Here is a 24454-nt window from a genome sequence, read left to right as displayed (position 1 = left end):
CAACCCCTCGAGGGGTCACATTCTTCAAATCAAAACCCGACTAGAATCCATCACCAAAACCCCGGACCAAACCATAACCGACTACATACACAAAATCAAAACCTGCACTCTTGAACTAGCTAATCTCGGCAAACCCATGGATCCCGAGGACATTATCGCCAAGGTCCTCCGTGGCCTTGACTCCACTCGCTACCGTGCTATCAAAGAAACCGTTGAAGCACGCGACACACCAATCTCATTCGAAGCCTTGCACGAAAAACTAATCAACTACGAACTCCAAAATCCTGAAACCACAACAACTACACCACTACCCACTACTGCCTTCGCTGCTCAATTTCGTCCCCACCAGCAGCAACGATTCCCTCCTAAGCCCTACACTTCATCCGCACAATCACCTGACCAATATGTCCCACCCAAAGAAGCCTCCGTCTGCCAGTACTGTGGCTACAAGGGCCACACTTTTCTGTCCTGTCGCAACTTCAAGAAAACCCATCCTAACTTCACCCTTCAACCTTACACTCGCCCTCCTCGCTCCTCCAATTATCGACCTCAAGCCAACACCGCTACTGCATCTGACTCCGCACCCAAATCGTGGCTCGTCGACAGTGGTGCAACGCACCACATCACCAATGACTTGTCCACGCTCTCTCTTCATGCTCCCTATGAAGGACCAGACGATGTTGTGATTGGTGACGGCTCCTCGCTCCCAATCTCAAATATAGGTTCCTTCGACATTCCCTTTAATTCCTCTTCTCTTTCTTTTCGCAATGTCCTTCATGTTCCTTTAATTTCTCGTAATATATTGTCTGTCTCTCAATTCTGTCTCGATAATAATGCTATTATTGAGTTCTCATCATCTGCCTTCTTCTTTAAGGATGCCTCAACGGGACGGATACTGCTCCACGACAACGTTGATCGTGGCATCTATACATGGCAACCGTCCTCACCTCAAGCCTTCCATGCTTCGTCGTCCATCTCCACTGTGCTGTGGCATCACCGCTTGGGTCACCCTTCATCAAATGTTTTTTCTTTCCTAAAGCGTAGTTCAAATTTATCTATTTCCGATTCTAATTTCGAGTAGTGTAATGCGTGCAAAATCAATAAAAGCCACAAATTACCTTTTGCTACTTCTACACTTACGTCATCTGCTCCTTTAGAATTGATTTTTTTCGATGTTTGGTCCAGCCCAATTCACTCTCGTGATGGCTATAAATATTATGTTTTATTTGTTGATCATTTCACAAAATATTCATGGTTATACCCTCTCAAACGCAAGTCCGACACAATTGCAATTTTCAACCAATTCAAACTCCTTGTCGAAAAGTTCTTTAATCGTCCAATCATCCAATTTTTCTCTGACAATGGAGGTGAATATATCAAAATTACTCCCACCCTTATTCAACACGGTATATCACATCTTACCTCACTGGCTCACACACCCGAACACAATGGGTACGCTGAAAGGCGACATCGTCACATAGTTGAAACTGGCTTATCGCTCCTCACTCACGCCCAAATCCCCACCGTCTACTGGCCTCACGCACTAGCTACAGCCGTGTACCTCATAAATCGCTTACCCACCTCTACTCTCCACAATGACTCTCCTTATTTCCGTCTTTTCAACAAATTACAAAGCTACAACAAACTCCGTGCCTTTGGTTGCCTTTGCTACCCTTGGCTTCGTCCCTACACTTCCCATAAACTCGATCCAAAATCAATCGCTTGTGTCTTCTTAGGCTACTCAACTACTCAAAGTGCCTATCACTGTCTCGATCCCACCACAAATCGCATATACATATCCCGTCACGTTACATTTGTCGAAACAAGCCCTTGCCTCACCCCAATGGCGTGCCGCTATGATTGAGGAATATAACGCGTTACTTCGAAATAACACATGGTCACTCGTCCCTGCCCATGAAGCTCACGTTGTGGTAGGCTGCAAGTGGATGTTCCGTGTCAAATACAATCCCGATAATACGATTAAACAATACAAAGCTCGATTGGTTGCCAAAGGTTTTCATCAAAAGCATGGCATCAATTACACTGACACTTTCAGTCCGGTTATTAAGCCCGTCACAATTCGATTGCTCATTTCCATTGCTCTCAGTCAAGGATGGTCCCTTCGACAGCTCGACATCAACAATGCCTTCCTCCAAGGCACACTCAATGAGACCGTATACATGACCTAACCACCCGGTTTCATCAATGATGATACATCTACTCATGTTTGCCGGCTTCAGAAGGCTATCTATGGCCTTAAACAGGCTCCCCGAGCATGGTACAATGAACTTAAACGGTACCTGCTCCAGTTCGGTTTCAAAGCGTCCCTCGCTGATCCTTCCCTTTTCATCTACACTCATAATGGCAATACTCTTTATGTTCTCGTATATGTGGATGATATTATTGTTACAGGACCGTCAACTCAGTTTCTCACCAATTTTATCCAACAATTGGCCTCTCGTTTTTCTCTCAAAGACTTGGGTGTCCTCTCCTACTTCCTAGGCGTTGAGGTCACTCCTACTTCCTCAAGACTTTTACTCTCCCATACGAAATACATTCATGATCTTCTACAGCGCTTTGACATGCTTGAATGCAAACCATCTACCACTCCCATGATTACTTATCCCTCCCTTACACTTGAAACAAATACCTCTGCCTGTGATGCTACGGCCTATCGCTCCACCATTGGCAGCTTGCAGTACCTTTCTCTCACACGGCCTGGCCTCTCCTTTGCTATAAACAGACTCGCCCAGTTCATGCAACGTCCTCAGCTTGCTCACTGGTCTGCCCTACGTCGTTTGCTACGGTATCTTCATGGAACGATGCATCTTGGTCTTCGTTTGCATCGTCAAAATCCTCTCCAGCTACACGCTTTTAGTGATGCGGATTGGGGCGGAGATACGGACAACTACATCTCCACCTCTGGCTATATCGTTTATCTTGGCAAGAATCCGATTGCTTGGTCCTCCAAGAAACAAAATGCCATTGCTATGTCGTCTACTGAAGCTGAGTTTCGCGCAGTTGCTCATGTTACGTCTGAGATCCTATGGGTCAACTCCCTTCTTACTGAGCTCGATCTTCGCTTCACTTCTCCTCCTGCAATTTACTGTGACAATTTAAGTGCCACTCACTACTCCGCTAACCCTGTATTTCACTCTCGCATGAAACATGTAGCTCTTGCTTTTCATTTTGTTCGTGAACAGGTTCAAGCTGGCACTCTTCATGTTGCTCATATAAGTGGTAATGATCAATTAGCGGATATTCTAACGAAGCCACTACCTCGGCCTCGGTTTGAAGCTCTTTTATCCAAGATCGGCCTTTTCGATGGACAGTCCGTCTTGCGGGGGAATATTAAGGAATAAACTATCTTATGCAATCTTTTGTACCATAGGAAAGTATATCTTTTATTTATCTTATTTGCCATTCCATATGTATGGTTTATTGTATGTATCTTTAGTTTTGATCCTTTCCTTATTTTGTATATCTTGTTATGCAAGATCTTAGGGATAGCTAGTTTTGTATATAAGCTCATGTAATTGTATACGTAAATATTCATTCAATAACATAATCATTCTCTACATCTTATATACTATATGCTGATGGGAGCTCTGTCTTGATATTCTACAAACTCAATGGAGTCCCATTCATGATGCTGCTGCTATCCTGACTTCAATATAGGTACCGAGTTCTCTTCTGGTTCTTCTATTATTTTATGTCTGTGGTTGATGTGAGGGTAAATTACACAATTCATATAGTGAGCATGAAAAGTGTGTATTAGTGACGTGTGAAAGTTTTGTGCCACAAATGTCCATTGCTTGTATATATCTAATGCCTTCTCCTGCTACTGTCGGATTTGTGTACTTTCTGCATCAGAAAGTCTTATACTCCCCCCGTCCCAGTCATTTGTTTACCTTAGTCTATAGATTGAACAGGTCAGGGATCGGGTAGGGTTCATTTGAGGCTAGAGTGTATTTAATGGTTGACACCACTCTTAAAAATTCATTTACATTGGCATTTCCCCTGGAGTGTCCTTGGCACATGCTACCTCACAGAGTCACGGGGTGTTGTCTCGGGATCTTTTAGCTTGTATTGACCTGAGCTACGAAAACCCATAACCTATATTGTTCAGTAGTTTTTGGGGGGCGTATTGAGTTGAGGGGAAGGGTATTCACCAACACTTGGTGACACCACAATGCGTGCTCAATCTTCCTCATTCTGATTTCTGCATATATCCCGTTTCTCCTTTCTAGGGATCATCCTTCCTCTTTTGTTTTCCTCTCTTATAACGCTATCATCAATTGCCATTTGCCATAAACCTTGCTGGTCTGGTTTATTTTAAGAATATGTCCCCATGATTTCATTGTTGACACTATAACCTTACTAATGGACACACGAGCTTCCAAATGTATTGACCATGCTCACTATATCAAAACAATGTTGTCTCGTATATAATGGTCGTAACTCCTCCGAAACAAAGAAAAGGATGCAAATTTACAATGACGCTGGCAAAGGGGACAAGAACTGAAGATGTAAATCTCACACTGTACAACAAAAAAACCTGTGTAAAGTTTGTCATTTGTTAACTGGTTGTGTATTTTAGACATTTTGGCTACAAAAGACTCTGATCTACACCCCCCGTTGATGTCACCTTAAAATTCTTTACTATGCAGTCGGTATCAAGTGTTTCACTGGGCAACTTATTTTGTGCAGGGGAGGAGTCGGCCATTTTGGTAATTGACATGAACCCTAAACCTTGGAGTAGTTATTAGCCCGCGAGGCATACAACCCACACTGTTTTTTTTGCCTGAATCAGCCATTTGGGTATTTGACCTGAGCCCTAAACAGGGGATTCTAAAATCTTAACCATATAAAAAATTTCGGCAAATGGGCCGCTTGGCGGCTTTCAACTTGTGCGTCTGGAGGAGCACGCATGCAAGAAGGAAGCTTGAGCTTAATGCAAATGGCTACTAACTTAGTTTATGTGTCAATAAAACCACTATCTGGAATAATATAGCATACACTGAATTTGTTGTATGCATCAACTCCCTCATATAGTTTGGCTTTCAGGACTGAAGAAACGGCAATGAGACACACATACTAGAACAGAAGAAGCATCGACTATTGAAGAAGTGGCATTATATATACAGCTCTGTGGTCGATTCTTGTGAGCTCCCTCATGGTGGGAGGCCGAAGACAATATCAGCAACAGTAGCATAACAAGCTAAAATTACCCCAACAGATCGAACTTGCGACAACCATGCCAATAACATGACCTGGCAGATGGATGGCTTGCATGTATGACAATACAGGTAGGCAGAATACTGTGATGGTCATTTGTTAACTGGTTATGTGTTTGACTTTTTGGCTGGAAAAGACTCTGATCTACTGCCTGTCGTCGCCTGTGAATTCCTTACTATGCAGTCGGTATCAAGTGTTTCGTTGGGCAACTTATTTTGTGTAGGGAAGGAATTGGCCATTTTGGTATTTGACATGAACCCTAAACATGGGAGTAGTCATTCGCCTGAATGGCATACAACCACGCTGTTTTTTTGCTTGAATCGGTCATTTTGCTATTTGACATGATCCCAAAACCACTAACAGGGGATTCTAATGTCTAAAACCATTTAAAAAATGGATAATATAGCATATAGTGAATTTGTTGTATACAATGCATCAACTCGCTCATACAGTTTGGGTTTCAGGTTTGAAGAAACGGCAATGAGCCACACTAAGACTCAGACGGAAAAAGCATGGACTATTGAAGTAGTGACATTCAATGTCCCGGGTTAGTCAATTGACTGTGTATCCCTCCCGCTGAGATTAAGTATGGCTTCGTGGCCGATTCTCGTAGCAAAAAAACAGCGTGGTTGTATGCCATTCGTAGCAACAGTAGCATAACAAGCTAAAGTTACCCCAACAAATCAAACTTGCGACAACCATGCCAATAACTTGACCTGGCAGATGGATGGCATGCATGTTTGACAATACAATACAGGTAGACAGAATAGCTAAGAGATCCACTCGTACCAGAACTTAGTGTATCCTATTGGATCCTGCCCAAATTCGGCTCGTTGACATCCCTACTCGAGGAACTAGAAACGGGGGTTGTAATACGTAATAAACGAATTGAAATCACCAAAAACAGATCAAATATCCACAACAATTATATCCACAACAATTGTCATAAAGATTATTACATCGGTAACCGCAAAACAGAATTATCGTAAAAGCGAACTCAACTTATTTCTAGTGTTTATCATACTCTAGTCTATTAGCGTAGCTTATTAATAAGTAGTGCATTTCAAGAAAGTTGAACTGGCTTATGCCTTATTACAAGAATTAAGCTGAAAACATACTTATTTCTGATTTCTGAATATTAACTAATTCGTACTCCGTAATTAGCTGCACTCGTGCTCGTACTGCTCGATACTCCATTTTGACCATACCAAAGCCTGCACTAAACCCATACAGTATCACGTAAATACCTAAACAAATTTATTACATTTTCATATTTTCATATTGCAATTCATAAACCATTACGAATTGTAATATGAAATCAAGAAACAAGAATTGAATAAATTGATCGAAATCAAGTGTATTGATTGCACGAATCCAACGATAAACTTGCAACAAACATTACCATACTTACTCGGAGTTTGTGCTCCGATTAATGTAATCGTACTCTCCCCATATGAACTTATGAACATGCAATAAACGTGGGATAAATACTAAAAATTTTTAAATCAAGAAACAAGACTTCACTTCATATTGGAACAATATGTACGTACAAACAATACGTAAAAGAATTTGAAATCAAGAATTCACCTAGGGATGACGGTTTTTGAGATGCTCCATTTCATAATCTTCACCAAAACCAACATTGCACAATTTGTGTGGACATTTATATTTATCTTTATTGTGAACTTTATTAAAATGTGCTTTCAATTCCATTTTATTTTTGAAAATCTTTTGACAAGTAACGCAATTATTTTTTAGGGCAATGATAATGCCAGAGAATAAAGCTTTAACGCCACGAATTTATCGAGTGTACTACTTACCTGCAATTTGCATTTACATAGAAAAATTCGTGGCATTATCAATTTTGGTCGTGGCTTCATCAGGCCCCATTTTTTATGGCTAAATCAAGATTAAAAGCCATAGTAGTCAAAAGTAAATTGAGAGTAAAAAGTAAGAGAATAATTTAATGGCAGAAATGAAGAGGAGGGAGGGAGAGGCAAAGTAAACTAAATGGGTAATATATATAGTAGTACTTGGTCGTTAAAGGAATTACTCTCCGTCCCGATCATTTGTCGTCTTATTTCATTTTAGGCTAAAGCCCTATCGGAATATGATTATTAAAATATATCTCACAGATTTATTGCATTAATGTATAAAATGTTTGTTTAAAGGCTAAAGCCCTGTCGGAATATATGGAATACAATTCTGTTAGAGTTAGTTATATTCATAGGTTGTTAGTTGGAAGTTTGTTATGAAAGTTTGACTACAAGTCAATCTAGCTAACGTCGGTTTATGTAAGAATCGTTTAATAACACAAGAATTAAGAAAGTGAGTGAATAGACGAAAATGGACAATGAAAAGTACTAATAGGATGGGCTAAGGATGGGTTAAGTTGTAAATAATGAAAAATAACAAGGGTAGTATGGTCATTATGTAAGAAAAAATATTACAAGAATGAGACAATGAGACTACAGTTATGTGAATACACGGAAATAAACAATAGGACAACTATTCGGAATAGAAGGGAGTATAAGGAAGATTGCATCCAACATTTTAAGTTGTAACTACTTGATTCATTCATAATATTACAAGAATTCTCTTACGTACTTGATCTAAATGGTGTGCCTAGGGAGAACGGTAGCTTTGACGGGAATACTTGTTACAAAATGAGAGAACCTTAACAAAAATACCAAATTTAGGAAAATGGACCAATATCAAATACTCGTATAAAAACTTATTTAATTAATAAAGAAGTAATGTTTAAATATCATATACAATTATACATTGAGTTTTTTTTTTTTGGACAGAAGGTGAATGAATAAATACTATATAGATTACAAAAAAATTCGTTAGCTAAAACAGAGGCGTAACTATTGAATTCTAATATTATGAATTCTGTTGTTTTGTGTTTGTAATACTCTGAAGAAGTAAGAATACTCAGAGTAAATAAAGTGTGGATTTTATTGATCCAAAAATTAAGTTACAAGTATGTACATTCTCCTTATATATACAATCAGATTGTAAAATATCTGTAACTAACTAAGTATCTGTAACAAACTATTTACAAGTTGTTACTCTAACAGAATCAAGCAATGCTGATGTGGACAGAAGCTTCTGGATAGTTCCAGAGTGCTGACGAAGGCTTGGCAGCTTGATAATGCTGATGGAGAATACAGAAGCATCAACAGAGGAAGTAAGGGAGCTATATATTCAACACCCCCCCTCAAGTGGGAATTAGGTGGAGTATCCATAAGTCCCAACTTGGCAATAAGAGAATGATGTTGTTGCTGACCAAGAGCTTTGGTGAAAACATCTGCTAGTTGCTGAGAAGTAGACACATGAGTAGTTTTAAGTAGTCCAGAAGTGATCTGTTCTCGGATGTAATGACAGTCTAGTCTGATATGTTTAGTTCTCTCATGAAACATCGGGTTCTCAGCAATCTGTTGAGCAGCCTTGTTGTCACAATGTAATGTAATAGGAGTAGGTAATGCAATGTGTAGTTCTTTGAGCAATTCATTAATCCATACAATCTCACTGGCTGTTTGGCTCATGCTTCTGTATTCTGATTCAGCAGTAGACTTACTTACAGTGGCTTGTTTCTTGGTTTTCCAAGAAACTAAAGAATTGCCAAGAGATATGCAATACCCTGTTAAAGACCTCCCAGTATACTCACACGAACCCCAATCTGCATCACAGTAACTAGATAAGACGAGATTGTTTTGGGCAGAATAGAACAATCCCAGATTGATAGTTCTTTTCAAATATCGTATGAGGTGTAGTGCAGCATTTAAATGTGGCTGCCTTGGTTCACACAAGAATTGACTCAGCTGTTGAACGCTATAGCTGATGTCAGGTCTGGTGAAATTGAGGTATAGCAGCCTACCAATAAGGCGTCTATAAAGTTCAGGTGTTTCCAAAACCTGCCCTTCAGTAACTGACAACTTTAGACCAGTAGGAAGGGGAAATTTTGCTGGTTTAGCATTTGTCATGTTGGAATCCTTGAGGATATCCATAATATACTTTCTTTGGTTCAAGAGTATCCCAGCAGATGACCTTGAAATCTCAACTCCAAGGAAGTACCTTAGATGTCCTAGGTCTTTAATGGTAAAGGCCTTGTGTAATTGGTCTTTAATGCTCTGAATTGCAGTACAGTTATTCCCTGTAATGAGGAGGTCATCAACATAGACCACAATAGCTACAAATGAGTTGATGGAGTCTCCCTTTGTGAACAAGGAATAGTCTGAATTGGCTTTGCTATACCCATGAGTGATAAGAAATTTAGATAGCTCAAGGTTCCATTGTCTTGAAGCTTGTTTGAGGCCATATAAAGATCTTTTAAGGAAACAAACATCCCCAGGATCCCCTTTGTTATAACCCTCAGGTTTCTGATCCCCTTTGTTATAACCCTCAGGTTTCTTCATGTAAACCTCCTCATCAAGGAAGCCATGTAAGAAGGCATTATTAATGTCCAATTGATGTAATGGCCATCCTTGTGCAGCTGCTATTGCTATAAGACATCTAACTGTAGTGAACTTGGCCACTGGACTGAAGGTATGTTTATAATATTTTCCTTCAATCTGACTATACCCCTTTGCCACCAACCTGGCCTTATATCTTTCAACAGAGCCATCAGGATTAAATTTAATTTTGTAAACCCATTTAGCTCCTATTGCCTTTTTGCCAGGTGGTAGAGGAGTTAAAATCCAAGTATTGTTTTGCTCAAGTGCAGTAAGTTCTTGATGCATAGCTCTTTGCCAATTAGGATCAGTCTTGGCTTGATTGTAGGAGGAAGGTTCATACAGTTGAAAAGCATTAAAGCAAGAAGCTTGATACTGTGTTGAATATCCTTCCAGATTGAGGACTGCACTAAGAGCAGTGTGTGCAACAGCATTTCCTGTAATAGAAGGTGGTAAACCTTTGCAAACAAAGTCAATCAACCGTGAAGAAAATTGTCTAGCTCTGGTGGTTTTTCTCACTTCAGCAGCTCTTGAATCAGAAGAGGGAGTCTGAGTGGTGAGACCAGAAACACCAGTGTTCTGAGAACCAGAATTGGTGGGAGTAGGTTCAGTAGATGTGGTGATATGATATTGAGGTTCAATATCTTCATCTTCCAAAGGGACATTAGATGAATTGGTGATGGGAATGTTATGAGAAGAGAAATTTCGTGTGTCATTTTGTAGGAAAGGAAAAATATGTTCTCTGAATATGACATCCCTACTGTAGATGATCTTTTTGCTGTCCAAAGTATATAGCCTATAACCCTTCTTGCCCATGGGATAACCAAGGAAGATGCACCTGATTGCCCTATCCTCAAACTTATCTACATCATGTCTAGCAGCATAACACAAGCATCCTATGACCTTGAGATGTGTATAATCAGGTGGTGTGCCAAATAATCGTTCATGAGGAGTTGTCCAATTTAGGACAGAAGTTGGAAGCAAATTAATAATGTGAGTAGCTGCCAGGATCATATCACCCCAAAATCTCTTAGGTAGCCCTGCTTGGAGTCTCAAAGCCCTGGCAACCTCAAGCAAATGACGATGTTTCCTTTCAACCCGCCCATTTTGCTGAGGGTTTCCAGGTATAGAGGTTTGATGAACAATGCCATTAGCAGCAAACAAAGTGGCACAGTCTTTCTGAAGAATCTCAGTGCCATTGTCAGACCGTATAACTTTGACAGTAGTGTTAAATTGAGTTTTGACATAGTTCAAAAAATGACCAATTGTTTCATGGACGGAAGATTTATGTTTTAACAACATTGTCCAGGTGATCCTGCTGTAATCATCTACAACAGTAAGAAAATAAGAAGCGCCATTTAATGCCAAAACCCTGTACCCTCCCCAAAGATCAATATGGATGAGCTCAAAAGGGGCTTTAGTTACAGAGGTACTAACAGGAAAAGGAATTTTATGATGCTTGGCTAATAAACATGTATCACAGTGAAAATTTTTGTTATTGATGATAGAAATTGCCTGAGGCTGTACATGTTTCAAAGTGGACAAAGCACTGTGACCTAGCCTAGCATGCAAAAGATATGCATCAGAAGATGCTACATTGGCAGAAACAAAAGGATTGCTATCAGACTCAGAAGTACAAGTATTCTGATTACATTTATTATGACTACTAAGATGATAGATGCCTGCAAACTTCAATCCAGAACATAGGATCTTCTTAGTTAAAGTGTCCTGAATGAAACAACCATTAGGAGTAAAATTAGCACATAGGTGAGTATTGTGTAGCAATTTACCTAAAGAGAGTAAATTGTGTTTGAAATCAGGTAAAAATAAGACATTGTGCAACATAAACGTTGGAGAAATAGAAACATCACCAACATAAGACACTGTCTTGACTTGGCCATCAGGTAAGGTAACGTTTAATGGTTTAGCCAAGTGTCTAAGGTTATGGAAATGAGAGAGACTGTAAGTCATGTGGTCAGAGGCACCAGAATCAATTATCCAATCAACACCAGAGGCAACATCACTAGATAATTGAGCACTAGCAGCAAGGGCAGTACCTGAGAAGGAAGAAGAGCCAACTGTATCAGCTGTATTCTGAGACTGTAGTTTAAACAGCTCCTTAGCAACAGCTTGGATAAAAGAAGTATCCATCAAAGAAGAAGTAGCTGCAACAGATTCCAGAGGTGTGTCAGTCTCATACCCTCTCACTTCTGCAACATTAGCTGCAAAACGATTCCCACTGCTGCCAGATGCTGGGACTGCAGGGTCTGTTTTCTGAGAATGTGCAGCTTTCTTGGCCTGTTCTCTTTTGTGAACCCAGCAATACTCCAAAGTATGGCCTTCTTTCTCACAGCGAGTACAATAGTATGCAGGTTTGCTGGTTTTATCTGCCTGCTCACCAGAAGAGTCATATTTAACCTTCTTGGTGTCACGTTTCCAAACATTCTTTGGAGTAGCAGTAGCAGCAAGTGCAACACTGTCAGTGTTGACAACAGGTTCAGCAGAAGCAGTAATGCTCATTTGGACTTCAGACTGATGAATTTTAGCATATACTTGATTGATGTTAGGTAGTGGATCAAGAGTAAGAATCTGATTACGGATTGCATCATATTTCTTACTCAATCCCATGAGAAAATCAAGAATATGATGCGTGTTTTCTCTAGTAACAATCTTCTTCAGCAAGTTGCAAGTACAAGAAGAAATAGCTCCACAATCACATTCAGGTAGGGGATCCAAGGACCTGATATCTTCCCATCCTGAACGAAGTTGAGCATAATTCTCTGCAACAGACATATCTCCTTGCTTGATTTGACTGACATCCTGACGCAGTTGATAGAGGAAAGGAGCATTGGACTGATTAAACCGCTCGTTGAGTTCCTCCCATAACTGCTTGCTAGACGTCACATATGAGAAACTCTTGGCGATATCTTCAGCGAGAGAAAACTGAATCCAGCGCATGACAGTATAATCTGTCCTGATCCAATCATGATAACGCGCATCAGTCGCAGCTGGTTTAGCACAGGTTCCATTAATAAAACCGAGCTTATTCTTAGAAATCAAGGCAATGCGGAGATTCCTGGACCAGTGCAAGAAGGACTTCCCTGAGAAGACTTGAGGAAGTAACTGCAGAAGAGATTGATCACCAGTAGTAAGGTGTAAAGGATATTTGTACACAGATGAAGGTGTAGGAGTCGCCATGGCAGTAGCTTAAAGCGAAGAACAGCGGAAGTCTGGAGTAACAAATTGCGCCAAAAAACAAGAATATCGCTGATTATGCGATTTTGAAAGAAAAACAAAACGTTATTAGGTGATTTTAAGTGGAAAATAAGAAGAACGACTAGAATTTGAGAAATCTGGCGAAAAAGGACGCAATTTGAAGAAAAATTGATGCAAAAATGGCGAAAAAACGCAATTGATTATCAAAAATGCATCAAAATGATGATGAACATCATCTAATCAGGATCAAGGTTTGACGATGATACCATATTGAATTCTAATATTATGAATTCTGTTGTTTTGTGTTTGTAATACTCTGAAGAAGTAAGAATACTCAGAGTAAATAAAGTGTGGATTTTATTGATCCAAAAATTAAGTTACAAGTATGTACATTCTCCTTATATATACAATCAGATTGTAAAATATCTCTAACTAACTAAGTATCTGTAACAAACTATTTACAGGTTGTTACTCTAACAGAATCAAGCAATGCTGATGTGGACAGAAGCTTCTGGATAGTTCCAGAGTGCTGACGAAGGCTTGGCAGCTTGATAATGCTGATGGAGAATAGAGAAGCAGCAACAGAGGGAGTAAGGGAGCTATATATTCAACATTAACCCAAATAGCGGGAGGTAAATACTTATGAGAGAGATCATATGGATACAGAGGTTTGATACTACGATCTTCTAAATTGAATATGCCTGTATCACGGGGGCCGCAATGGTAATCTTCCGGATAAGTAATTATCGGAAAAAAACCGTCATCACTGAAATATATAGAGTTTGGTTGACAGTTATCGAAGTCACAAGCAGCAATGCATATCGAGCTGCCATCGCCTACAAAGATCGTATCTCCATTTAGGCTATCAACTTCTTCCATGGACGGGTTCTCTTCCATTTTTAACCTAAACACCTCGAAACTGAACGTGGTCGGGAATAAAGAATTATCATCTTCGTCCAAAATTCTCCTCAATATGAACAAATCACCCTTAGACGATTCCGCCAAATATGTTGGAATATTATACATAGAGGGCCACCTAAAAATCTCCTTGACGACCAAATCGTTGTATGGGTCGATAGAAATGATCCCCCTGGTCGCAGCCACGGCGTAAATAAAACCCTTGTACATAATTGCATCCGTATAAAATTTGTAGAGATCGTTTCTGATATCCTTGAGATAAATCCACTTTTTAGGAGCTGATGATGATGATCCTTTTAAAAGAGCCAAACTATTGGTCGCGGAGTAAAACGCAAGTACCACGTAATTTTGGGTTATAGACGGGTTCCCGAATAACATAACCTTAGACACACTATATTCGTAGGGTATAGCATTCGGTATAGACATAACCGGAGGTAATTTGATAACACCTATATTTTCTCTATTTTTACGCGAATGTGACTGAAAAGGGTTATACAAAACAATTTTCATAGTTTTTTCAAGATAAATTAACCAACCATGTGAAGAACCACAAGCCTTAATGTTATACGGAACAAGAGCATGGAGTGAATCGAACCTTCGACTACAAGTAACGTCGAAGAAACTTCTCCTACTTTTTACCTTTTTATTACTAGGGATCATTAACAATGGTATTTGGGTTTTACTTCGTATAACATTCCTATGATCCTTCATTATCTTATACCAATCTTTGCAAACGGCCCCAAATCGAAAGTAGTCGCCTGATAGCGGATTTAATCTCGACAAAATTAGTTCCAACAAAGGATCCGGTAACCACGGCCATGAAGATAATGAACTTGAACTCGAAGATTCCATCTTATTTCAAATTTAATATCGAATTAAAATGTTTGTCTTGAACTTGGCAAGGATTAATACGAATGAATTGTAATGACAAGTATGATGGATTTTGATTATATATATACTACTACGACGTTTTTTTCTTCCATTAGGACTAGGATTCATAGTCGTTTGCGATAACTTGTGTCCCAAGTAATTTACTTGCGCCAATTGGTTTCAATCTAACAAACGTTGACCATAATTTTTCCACAACTATTTAATTGTAAATAATAAATACAAACTAGTTTTCAGACATTGTCGTAAATAATTATTAATATTTAAAAAATATTAACTAAAATACATGAATATTTTATACCCTATTTCTCTTATAGTGATAATAGGTTAAAACACTGCAAAAATGCAGTGTTAAAACATGGTATAGAGTATTAAGTATACTCGTATTAAATGCAATGTATATAAAACAATAAGCATGTCATATAGAAAAGTTATATTGACTGAATATATTTATGAGATAATAACTTATTTTTTTATTTTTTTAAAAGAAAATTCTAGTATTTTGTTCTTTAATTTCTTACTCTATTTACGGTTAATTTAACTTAAATTTAGTATTTAGTATTTTTGTAACAATATTGATTGTTATAGTTGATGTATTTTTTGTACTTTATTTTAATTGTTATTGTAATTTATTATTGTAGTACAAATTTGGACTGAATTTTTAACAATTGGTGTAATTTATTAGTAAAATTTAGGCTGAATTATCTACGTTTTAAATTATTTTTTTCGTTATTATTCAGTAATATTTACGTGTAGAAAATATAAACGTAAATATAAACATAATGATAATTTTCCAGCAATTAATTTCATACTAGTTTTACACCCGTGCAGAAAATTGCACGGGATTCTTTTAAAATTCTGATATTCGACGTCTGATAATTCATATAAATATAATGAGACCTAAATATTTAGGTGAAGTACTTCATGATTTCTCTATCTAACTTCTTATTACATATGATTTGTTATTCTGAGAATTATGGATTTGATATGATAAAATTGAATGTTCGAATTATAACTAAAAAAATGTGAGATGTAAATTAGTTGTTTATACTCCTTCCGTCACAGTTATTTGTTTGCTTTTCTATTTTAGGGATGCCTATAATAGAGAATTGAATCCTCGATACTCAATTTGGTCCGTTTGTCATCTAATGATTGACCTACCCCTTTTTTTGTCTATGTGCTAAACCCAAAGCAAACAAATAACCGAAGGCAGTACCGAATATGTCGTAGCTTAAATTATAATCCGGAATTAAGTTCTCATATTTTTTATTGACAAAAAGTGAAATAGTAATGAAATCCAACTATCCATTTATCCAAGTAGACCAAGCAAAGCTGGCCCGATCCGAATGATCCGAGACGCGAAAATGACCGGGAATGTATCACCCGAAAGTGACGCAATACACCCGAAATGACCCGACCCAAAACTGACCCGATCCAAAGTGACCCGATTGACCTAAAATGACTTAATTACTGCAAAATCATGACCCAAAATAACATAAACGACCCAGATTGACCCGACCCAATATAACCCGATTCGAAGTGATCATATAAATTATTGGGCCGATCCGATGTGACCCGACCCGAACTCAACCTGAATATCCCATTTACCACGTCTATATCCAAGTCTACCTAGCCCAACCCATCATAATTACTAAACCTAAATTCTTGAACATACTTCCAAGTTCCAACCGCCTCCTTCACTTAACTCACTTGATCACCTTCTATAGTTCTATCACATTAACCTTGTATCCATTAACCATTTATTCATAATCAAAATGTCATATATATTCCTCCTATATACACAACCCGTTTAATTCAATCTCATATTCTATAAAACACATTAATTATTAAATACTCACACAATACAATGGAGTCTTTGCACAATTTATGGACTTCCTAACATTCACATATCTATCTATTTCAATCTATTTTTACCTTAGATCTTCCTGCTTTCATGATTTTTTTTTTGTTGAATGCCTCCAGGTAAAATTTTTGATTGAAACTCAAGTTCTAATCATTGCACCAATTTTTTTAAGTTGCTCAATCCAAGCTTCATTTTTTTCAACCGGATTTATTTATGTATTTAATTTGGTTATAATTATTTTGATTTTTTAATCATGCCGACATTATTATTTTCTAAATTATGATTTATGATATTTTTTTTAGTGATTTTGTATTTTAAAATCATAGCAATGTAAATTTAATACCACTATTGAATTTTTTAAGTGGCATAAATTTTAATTGGGCATTAAATTGTGTCGTGAAGACATCAGTAACAAATGAAGATTTTTTTTGTTTTGTAATTATAATAAACGTAGTATATTGATTTTTTAATTGGTTATTTTGGATGTAATTATTAATCATTTTAATTATTGATTCACGGATTAATTATGAAATGAAAGCATAGCATAATGTTAATTAATCTAATCTTGATTTATTTATGAATTTATTTATGAAAGCAGGAACCTAGTTAGGTAGAAGAGAGATGGTAATTAATCTATTTCATAGAACGTGGGTTGCATTTTGAAATAAAAGATTTTTTACTTCCTACAAATCAGGGACCAATCACAATCCTCTAATTGCTTCAGCTTTTATAGATAGGGGATTTTTTCTGTGGGTCCCACATTTACTTAAAAAAATAAAAATAATGTGATGATGTGGCTAAGGAGAATGCTTGAAATATTTTTTTTTTTTTTTTTGAAAGGGAAAGCCCGAAGGCTTTACTGCATAGATAACGAGTCAAATAAAACAGCATCGTTCACAGTCGGCGGTAGACTATCCGACCATACAACTCTACCAGCAACAAAAGGTAAGAAATGAGCTAAAGCATGGGCGACACTATTGTTCGTACGGCTAGTATACACCCATTGAACTGAAATAAAGGAACTACAAAGCGATAAAGTATCTGCTAAAACTAACGCAAGATTGCTTCTCCCTGGTGCCTCCTTCCTGAGTGCCTCGACAACCGACAAGCAGTCACTTTCAATAATCACGTGAGAGTGGTGATTTCGTAAGGCCTCCTGTACTCCTTCATATATCGCGACCGCTTCCGCCATTTGGGGCTCCTACTCCTGTTCAACGACCCACGATAGTCCCCAGAGCACCTCACCCCGCTCATCTCGGCACACAGCCCCACCACTCACACCCCTTCCCTCCTTCACTCCCGCATCCACGTTCACCTTCACATGTCCGGCGTGAGGAGCCACCCATCCTCGCTGCTTGCCGCCTCCACCAGCTCCACCTTCATGAACCCCACCTCTCGGCCTAGCAAAACCTCCCCCTTCGATCTCCTCCATCACATCTTCCACCCTACGGATAACTCCCCATGGATCCACCTCCTTCCCATCGAATACCACCTTATTTCGATGTTCCCAAAGAGCCCAGCAACCCACCATAAAGACCGAATGCTCACGCCCTCCAATGGCCCTCCATTTAGCCTCCACCCAATCTCTCACCCCTCCAACCGAGTCCTCTGTCTCCTCGTCCAAACCCAAGCCCTCCCAAACCCTCTTCGCTACTGCACAATCACGAAAAAGATGCAAATCCGACTCAAGATAAGAATTACAAAAAGAACAAAAAGAGCACTCACCTCGTATTCGCGTTGCTATATTTGCCCTTGTTGCTAGCGCCTCGCTACACAGCTGCCAAAAGAAGAGCTTCACTCGGGGCCATACCGGGATTTTCCACAGCCGATTCCATAACCATTTTTCCTTCTCCCAATCTGACGCCCCTCCTACCTCCACTGACTCCGCTTCCCCTGCCAGCCTACGGTAAGCTGATCTCACCGAATAGATGCCATCCTTCTCCGCGACCCAATACCAAACATCACCCGGTTTATTTGGACTAATACGGATATTGGTGACTCGCTCCCTATCAATTGGCAGCAGCCACTGTGCAAGCAATTCATGACTCCAGCGGAGTCCATCCCCTTCCAAAAAATCAGCCACCCTCAAATCTTCGAACCCTTGAACCGGTGGTGTTATAATTCTTCCAGTTTGCGTTCCTGGCAGCCATGCATCCAACCAAACCCGTGTTGAGAGCCCATCCCCTATCCTTTTCCTCCACCCCGTCATAAGCGCCTCCCTCGCTTCAACCATCCCTCTCCAAGTGTAGCTAGGTGAGTTGCCAATCGAAGCCGACATAACATCTCCATTAGGGAAGTATTTAGCCCGCATCAGTTTCGTAAACAGACAATCAGGAACCGTGAGCAATCTCCAAACTTGTTTTCCGATTAAAGCGATATTAAACATATGGAAATCACGAAAGCCCATCCCCCCAAGACCCTTCGGTTTGCACATCTTTCGCCACGCTACCCAGCTTATCCCCTTCTTCCCCTCATCATGTCCCCACCAGAAGCGAGAGATTAAAGCTCTAAGCTCGTCACAGAAGCTGACGGGAATTTTAAAGATACTCATAACATAGGTAGGGAGTGAATTGGCAACTGCCTTTATAAGAACCTCCTTACCAGCCCTAGACAATATTTTCCCGCGCCACCCACTTAGTCTTTTACTCAGCTTGTCCCTCAAGATGTCCGTTAACACCTTCTTTGATCGTCCAACAACAGTTGGCAATCCCAGGTATCTCTCCTGCTCCTCCACTTCCACAACACCCAATCGCGTAGCCAAGTTACTTCGCTTCTGCCTCGGTATGCCTTTGCTAAACGAAACCGTAGTTTTCTCACGACTCACCAATTGCCCAGATGCATTCTCATACCGTCGAAGCACATTCGAAACAGTCTCAACCTCTTCGGTCGATGCCCTCATGAAAAAGATACTATCGTCTGCAAATAAGAGGTGCGATATCGATGGGGCAGTCCGCGCAATCCGCACACCATGCAAGCTGTTTTGCTCCACAGCCCGTCTCATCAAGCTGGAAAGGACCTCCGCACAAAGGATAAACAAATACGGTGAAAGGGGATCACCTTGTCTCAAGCCCCGTGCAGGTATAAAAGTACTTGATGGCTGCCCGTTTATTAGAACCGAGAAGGAGACCGTTGAGACGCAATCCATTACCCTTCGAACCCAAGCCCGATCAAAACCCATCGCCCTAAGGACCCGCTCCAGAAAGACCCACTCCACTCTGTCGTACGCCTTCGCCATATCAAGCTTCAAAGCCATAAAACCCTCTCTTCCCTTATGTCCCTTCATAAAATTGAAAATTTCGAACGCAATTAAGACATTGTCCGAGATGGCTCTCCCCGGGGTGAATGCGCTTTGATTTTCCGAGACAATTTCACCAAGAAAGACTTTTAGGCGGTTCGCAAGTACTTTTGACACCAGTTTATAAGCTACATTGCAAAGGCTAATGGGTCGGAATTCGCGGATTTTATCAGGAGCTTTCTTCTTCGGAATGAGAACTATATTGGTCTTATTTATCTCCCTCGGTGATAACTCTCCCCTTAATATAGCGAGAACCGTCCTTGTCACACACGGACCCACCTGGTCCCAATACGTTTGGTAAAAGAGGCCGTTCATACCATCCGGTCCCGGAGCCTTCAAGGGGTGCATTTGATTAAGCGCTTCAGTGATTTCTTCCTCGGTATATGCGCGTCGAAGGCCATCGTTCATGGCTGCAGTAACTCTATTTCCAACTCCCACTAGAATATCATCCGTGACCATCGGTTGGGTAGATTGAAATAGCCCCTGAAAATATGCGTTGGCTACATTAGCTACTTCCTCATCCCCCACTCGCTGAATCCCGTTATCATCGATCAACTTGGCAATGTGGTTCTTGCTTTTGCGCTCCCCGGCTCTTGTATGAAAAAACTTAGTGTTCTTATCCCCGTCTTTGAGCCAAAGTGCTCTCGAACGTTGCCTCCAAAACCTCTCTTCTTGCCCCCTTAGCTTTGCCAATTCCGCAACCAGCCTTTTCCTTCTCTGAATATTTTCCACGGACCGTGCCTCCTCATTTAGCTTGGACAGCTGTTTCAATTTTCCCCCAATACTCCGGCTAATTTGCTTAATTCCCGTCTTTTTCCACGCCTGCAGTTCTTTCGCACATTCCTCTAAAGTAGTCACCAAATCATCCCTGCCTCTCGCCACCCCACGCGCCACTGCCTCCCCACTTCCCTCTTCCCCCACCCAAATTTGTTCAAACTTAAAACTCCTTTCCCGCCTTTCAGCCGTTTCCTTCCTATTAAGGACAAGTTTTATTGGCGCGTGATCCGACCAATCCCTAGCTAGGTAGTACAATCGAGCAAAAGGGAACAAATCAGTCCATTCCCCAGTACATACCGCTCTATCAAGCATGCTCTGTCTATTCGCTTCACCGGCCTGTCCATTATCAAACGAAAAGTTATACCCTTCCCAAGCAATACACCGCAAGCCACAGTCATCAAGCGCATTCCGAAAGTTATTCATCTGCCATTGTGGACGGCTTCCACCCTTCATCTCAGTCAAGTACATAATTTCATTAAAATCGCCAATGCAAACCCAAGGGAGTTGCGATTGTGACTGAAGTAAGCGAAGGAGCTCCCACGACAAATGACGATCCGTCACAGATGGCCATCCGTAAAAACCAGTTATCCTCCACTCATTTCCATCCCCACGAACCCGAAAGTCCATGTGATGAATGGACGCTGAAATAAAAGTACAGTCAATATCCTTCTTCCATAAAAACGCCAATCCTCCCGACCTTCCAACACTATCGACCTCAATGCCAAAGTAACCCCCTATCTTCTCACGCACCCTCCTCATTTCACGACCACACAATTTCGTTTCGCATAAGAATAGTATGGCCGGGGCCTCCCTCCGTACAAGCTCACGGAGCGCAGTCACCGTGTCGGGGTTGCCCAAGCCCCGACAGTTAATGCTTATGATATTCATTGGGCCCGGCGGGGTTGACCACCGTCAACCTCCGCCTCAGGTTCAAAGACGCCCCCGTCATAAGTAAATTTACATTTCTTCTGCCCACCCTCTAATCCACTCTCCTCCCTATTCCTCTTCGTAGTCACCAGTCCCGCTTCTGTCGTACCACTTTGCCCCCCACCTTCTTCTCCTCCCTCCCTTGCTAACCTCCTCCAGCCCCGAACTGTTCCACATCCACCACTCCCATCAGCTTCCTGTCCCCCCTTTAGCCTCGCATCCACCGTCTCACCTCCTTCTCCCTCCCCCATCAGCACCTCCACAGCGTAAGGCACACAGGTAGTCTCCCTTCCTCCCATCCCCTCCAACGAGCGCACCTCCCCTATTCTGCTACCCCCGTCAGCCTCCTCAGCTTGTTGCCCCTCGCCAATTGCCATCCGTGACACACCTTCCTCCTCCCCAACCCTCTCTGTGTTACCATTCCACTTCTCACTATGTTTTTTCGACTTTAAATCCAGAGCAATATGTTGAAGTTTCTCAATCATACTTGAAATTATGTCCCTCGAGTCTTCCTTCTCCACCTCATCAAACAGCGGCCTTAAATTCCTAGCAGCCTTTCCCGTGCCCTCCTTCTCCGTTTTGACCACTTTCCATGGCGAAGCTCTCAACCATTCCCCAAACTTTAAGTCTTCTTCATCATATGGCCCCTCCTCGCAGTCCTTTTCCCCGTGCCCAATGAGACCACACCCATAACAAAATGTCGGGAGTCGTTCATATTTCACAGCAAATCGACTCGTGGAGCCACCCTTCATCCGTATAGGAATGGAGGCCTTTAGAGGTTCCCGAATATCATATAAGACCCGCACACGGATGGCCCTATCCAATTCAGCATTCGGACCGTGTTCGAAGTGCATAAAATTCCCCAAACAATTTCCAAGCTTCCTCGCATTCTCTAGACTCGTTCTACCCGAAAGAGGTAGGTCATATATCCGCGCCCAAATTGGGAAAAGGAATAACGGTACGTCGGAGATCTTACCTGACTGATTTGGTTCGTCGAAGCACCAGACAAACTTATCAAAGTGCCACGGCTGCCCTTCTAAAACCCTAGCCCTATCCCGTTCCGCACCAAAGCTAAAGATAAAAGTCTTCTCCTTCGCATCGATCACATTCCCCATAATCGGTTTCGATGGATTCCACAATTTAATCATAGTATCTACCGCCGCTTTAACGTTGATGGCTCTCGATGCCCAGAGTTTTCCCACCAGAACGCATTTTTTCTCCTCAGTTGTCCCTCCCGTATCTTCCTCCCATTCAAACAACCCCTCATCAGATCCCATCGGCTGTTTTCCATCCCTACGTTGGCCCCTTGATCGACCCTCCATTAGCAACCTGCAAGTAACACGAAAGCAAACAAGAAACAAAAGAAGAAACGCAAAGAAAGACCAATCTTACGATCGAAATCGTAAGAGAAGCCTCGAAGAGAGGATGAGCGAAGAAATTAGGACCGAACCCTAGGAAACCCTAGACAGATTTTGGTTTTATATAAATAAGATATGAATTATAACATAGTCCAATTTAATGATCACATAATTTAGACCTAACAAAATTGATCCGACCTATCCTCGATTCAACACCCGAACTCAAATTAACACGTATGACATAACCCAAGCCGATAATTTTTTTTTATTTTTTTTTTGGCAAACTGGCAATTAACCCTAAAGAATTCGATAACAATAAACTTGAAAACGATCTGAACTCGATTTGACCCGACCCTCCACAATCCGACTCGAGTTCTAGCAAACCCGAAAATAATCCGAAACCAAATTGACCGACCCGGTTAACTCATTTGTCAAGTCTACCACATACGATATGGGCCAAGTCGGGGTAAATCATAAATTTGTGTAAAGGTCCAAAACAAAGCCCATTACATAACACAGCCCATGCACTTCCCAAGACCTACATTCTACCCTAATCTCTACTATATAAACCATCTCACAGCAACTCCAATTCACAACCTCTCTCTATATGTTCTTCTGAAAATATTTCTTTCTTCATTTTTTTTTTTTTTTTTTAATTTTTTTTTATTAAACAAAATCATTAGAACATGTTTTATTGTAAAACTCTTTTACAAGAGACATATATATAATTCTGTTGAAAAGCTATATTGTACCAAGAGGATGGTTAATAAAAATACTAGATCTCTTGATTTGCCAAAAACGGCTATAGCTATAATAATTCCTCGTATGAGAAGCTTTCTGGCCGTTTGTTGTTAATTTTAATCAACATTTCTGCTTACCGAGCTTCTTACATTTTTCCCCATTTTTTGTACTAGCCAAGTTTGTAATTTTATTTATTTACGGGTTTTTGTTTCGCTTTATTCATTTCATTTTCATACGTTTTTGACGGAAATATAGAGAAGGGAGAGAAGAGGAGATGGCTTAAATACAGCCATTTTAAGAGACCCTTCTCTTTACATTAATTAATTTTTTAAAGGCATCTTCCAGGCATTACTGTTTCCACTTCCTCAGTTTTGCGTCTAATGTTGCCTACATTTTCCACTCTTTTTTTTTTCCATAATAAAATGGGTACGTTGATTATGAAATCATGACGTCTTTTGATTATATGGACATAAAATGAGTATACTAATTATGAAATCATGTGTCTAATTGGAGTAATTTTGGTTATGATTAGTCATAAAATTAAAGGTTGGACTAGATTTAATTGGGATCCTGTGAAATTTAGCCTTGAGAGGAAGAAATAGAGAGGATTCATTCTCGATTAAATTCCCGTCATACATGACTATCATCAAAACTCTGGTTTTGCCTATAACGAAGTTTGAACTTAAAACCTTTGAGTGAAATTTAATGACAAGAAATGAATTTGATAACATAAATGACACTGGACTGTTGAATGATCAATGAAATGGATACCGGA

The 24454-nt window shown here is 40.3% G+C and overlaps 2 protein-coding genes and 1 non-coding gene across 3 annotated transcripts; 1 reads left to right on the top strand and 2 right to left on the bottom strand.

Moving 5' to 3' along the window:
- Positions 1 to 13379: 13379 nt before the first annotated feature.
- LOC141597481 (putative F-box protein At5g55150) lies at positions 13380 to 14681 on the bottom strand. Its single transcript, XM_074417946.1, has one exon. It carries the CDS (start codon positions 14679 to 14681, stop codon positions 13380 to 13382), a length of 1302 nt encoding a protein of 433 aa, XP_074274047.1.
- Positions 14682 to 17782: 3101 nt separating this feature from the next.
- LOC141597480 (uncharacterized) lies at positions 17783 to 23575 on the bottom strand. Its single transcript, XM_074417945.1, has 3 exons — positions 23517 to 23575; positions 21615 to 22909; positions 17783 to 21294 (listed from the first exon to the last, which is right to left on the bottom strand). The coding sequence occupies exons 1-3, from the start codon at positions 23573 to 23575 to the stop codon at positions 17783 to 17785; spliced, it is 4866 nt and encodes a 1621-aa protein (XP_074274046.1).
- Positions 23576 to 23737: 162 nt separating this feature from the next.
- On the top strand, positions 23738 to 23832 carry LOC141598058 (small nucleolar RNA snoR109). Its single transcript, XR_012523260.1, has one exon. It is a non-coding gene; the product is annotated as a small nucleolar RNA snoR109 (small nucleolar RNA).
- Positions 23833 to 24454: the final 622 nt, after the last annotated feature.

This window comes from Silene latifolia, chromosome 8 (assembly GCF_048544455.1).
Source record: "Silene latifolia isolate original U9 population chromosome 8, ASM4854445v1, whole genome shotgun sequence".
Lineage (NCBI taxonomy): Eukaryota > Viridiplantae > Streptophyta > Magnoliopsida > Caryophyllales > Caryophyllaceae > Silene > Silene latifolia.
This window is presented reverse-complemented; position numbering and strand designations above follow the sequence as displayed.

Bases quoted from the DNA above. Each gene is read 5' to 3' on its own strand.
- LOC141597481 (XM_074417946.1), bottom strand. From the start codon at position 14,681: ATGGAATCTTCGAGTTCAAGTTCATTATCTTCATGGCCGTGGTTACCG.
- LOC141597480 (XM_074417945.1), bottom strand. From the start codon at position 23,575: ATGAAGAAAGAAATATTTTCAGAAGAACATATAGAGAGAGGTTGTGAA. The intron at 22,910-23,516 runs GTGAGATGGTTT...TGTTACTTGCAG, and splicing joins GGTTGTGAATTGGAGTTGCT to GTTGCTAATGGAGGGTCGAT. The intron at 21,295-21,614 runs GTAAATTTACTT...CTTTTATTTCAG, and splicing joins AGAGGGTGGGCAGAAGAAAT to CGTCCATTCATCACATGGAC.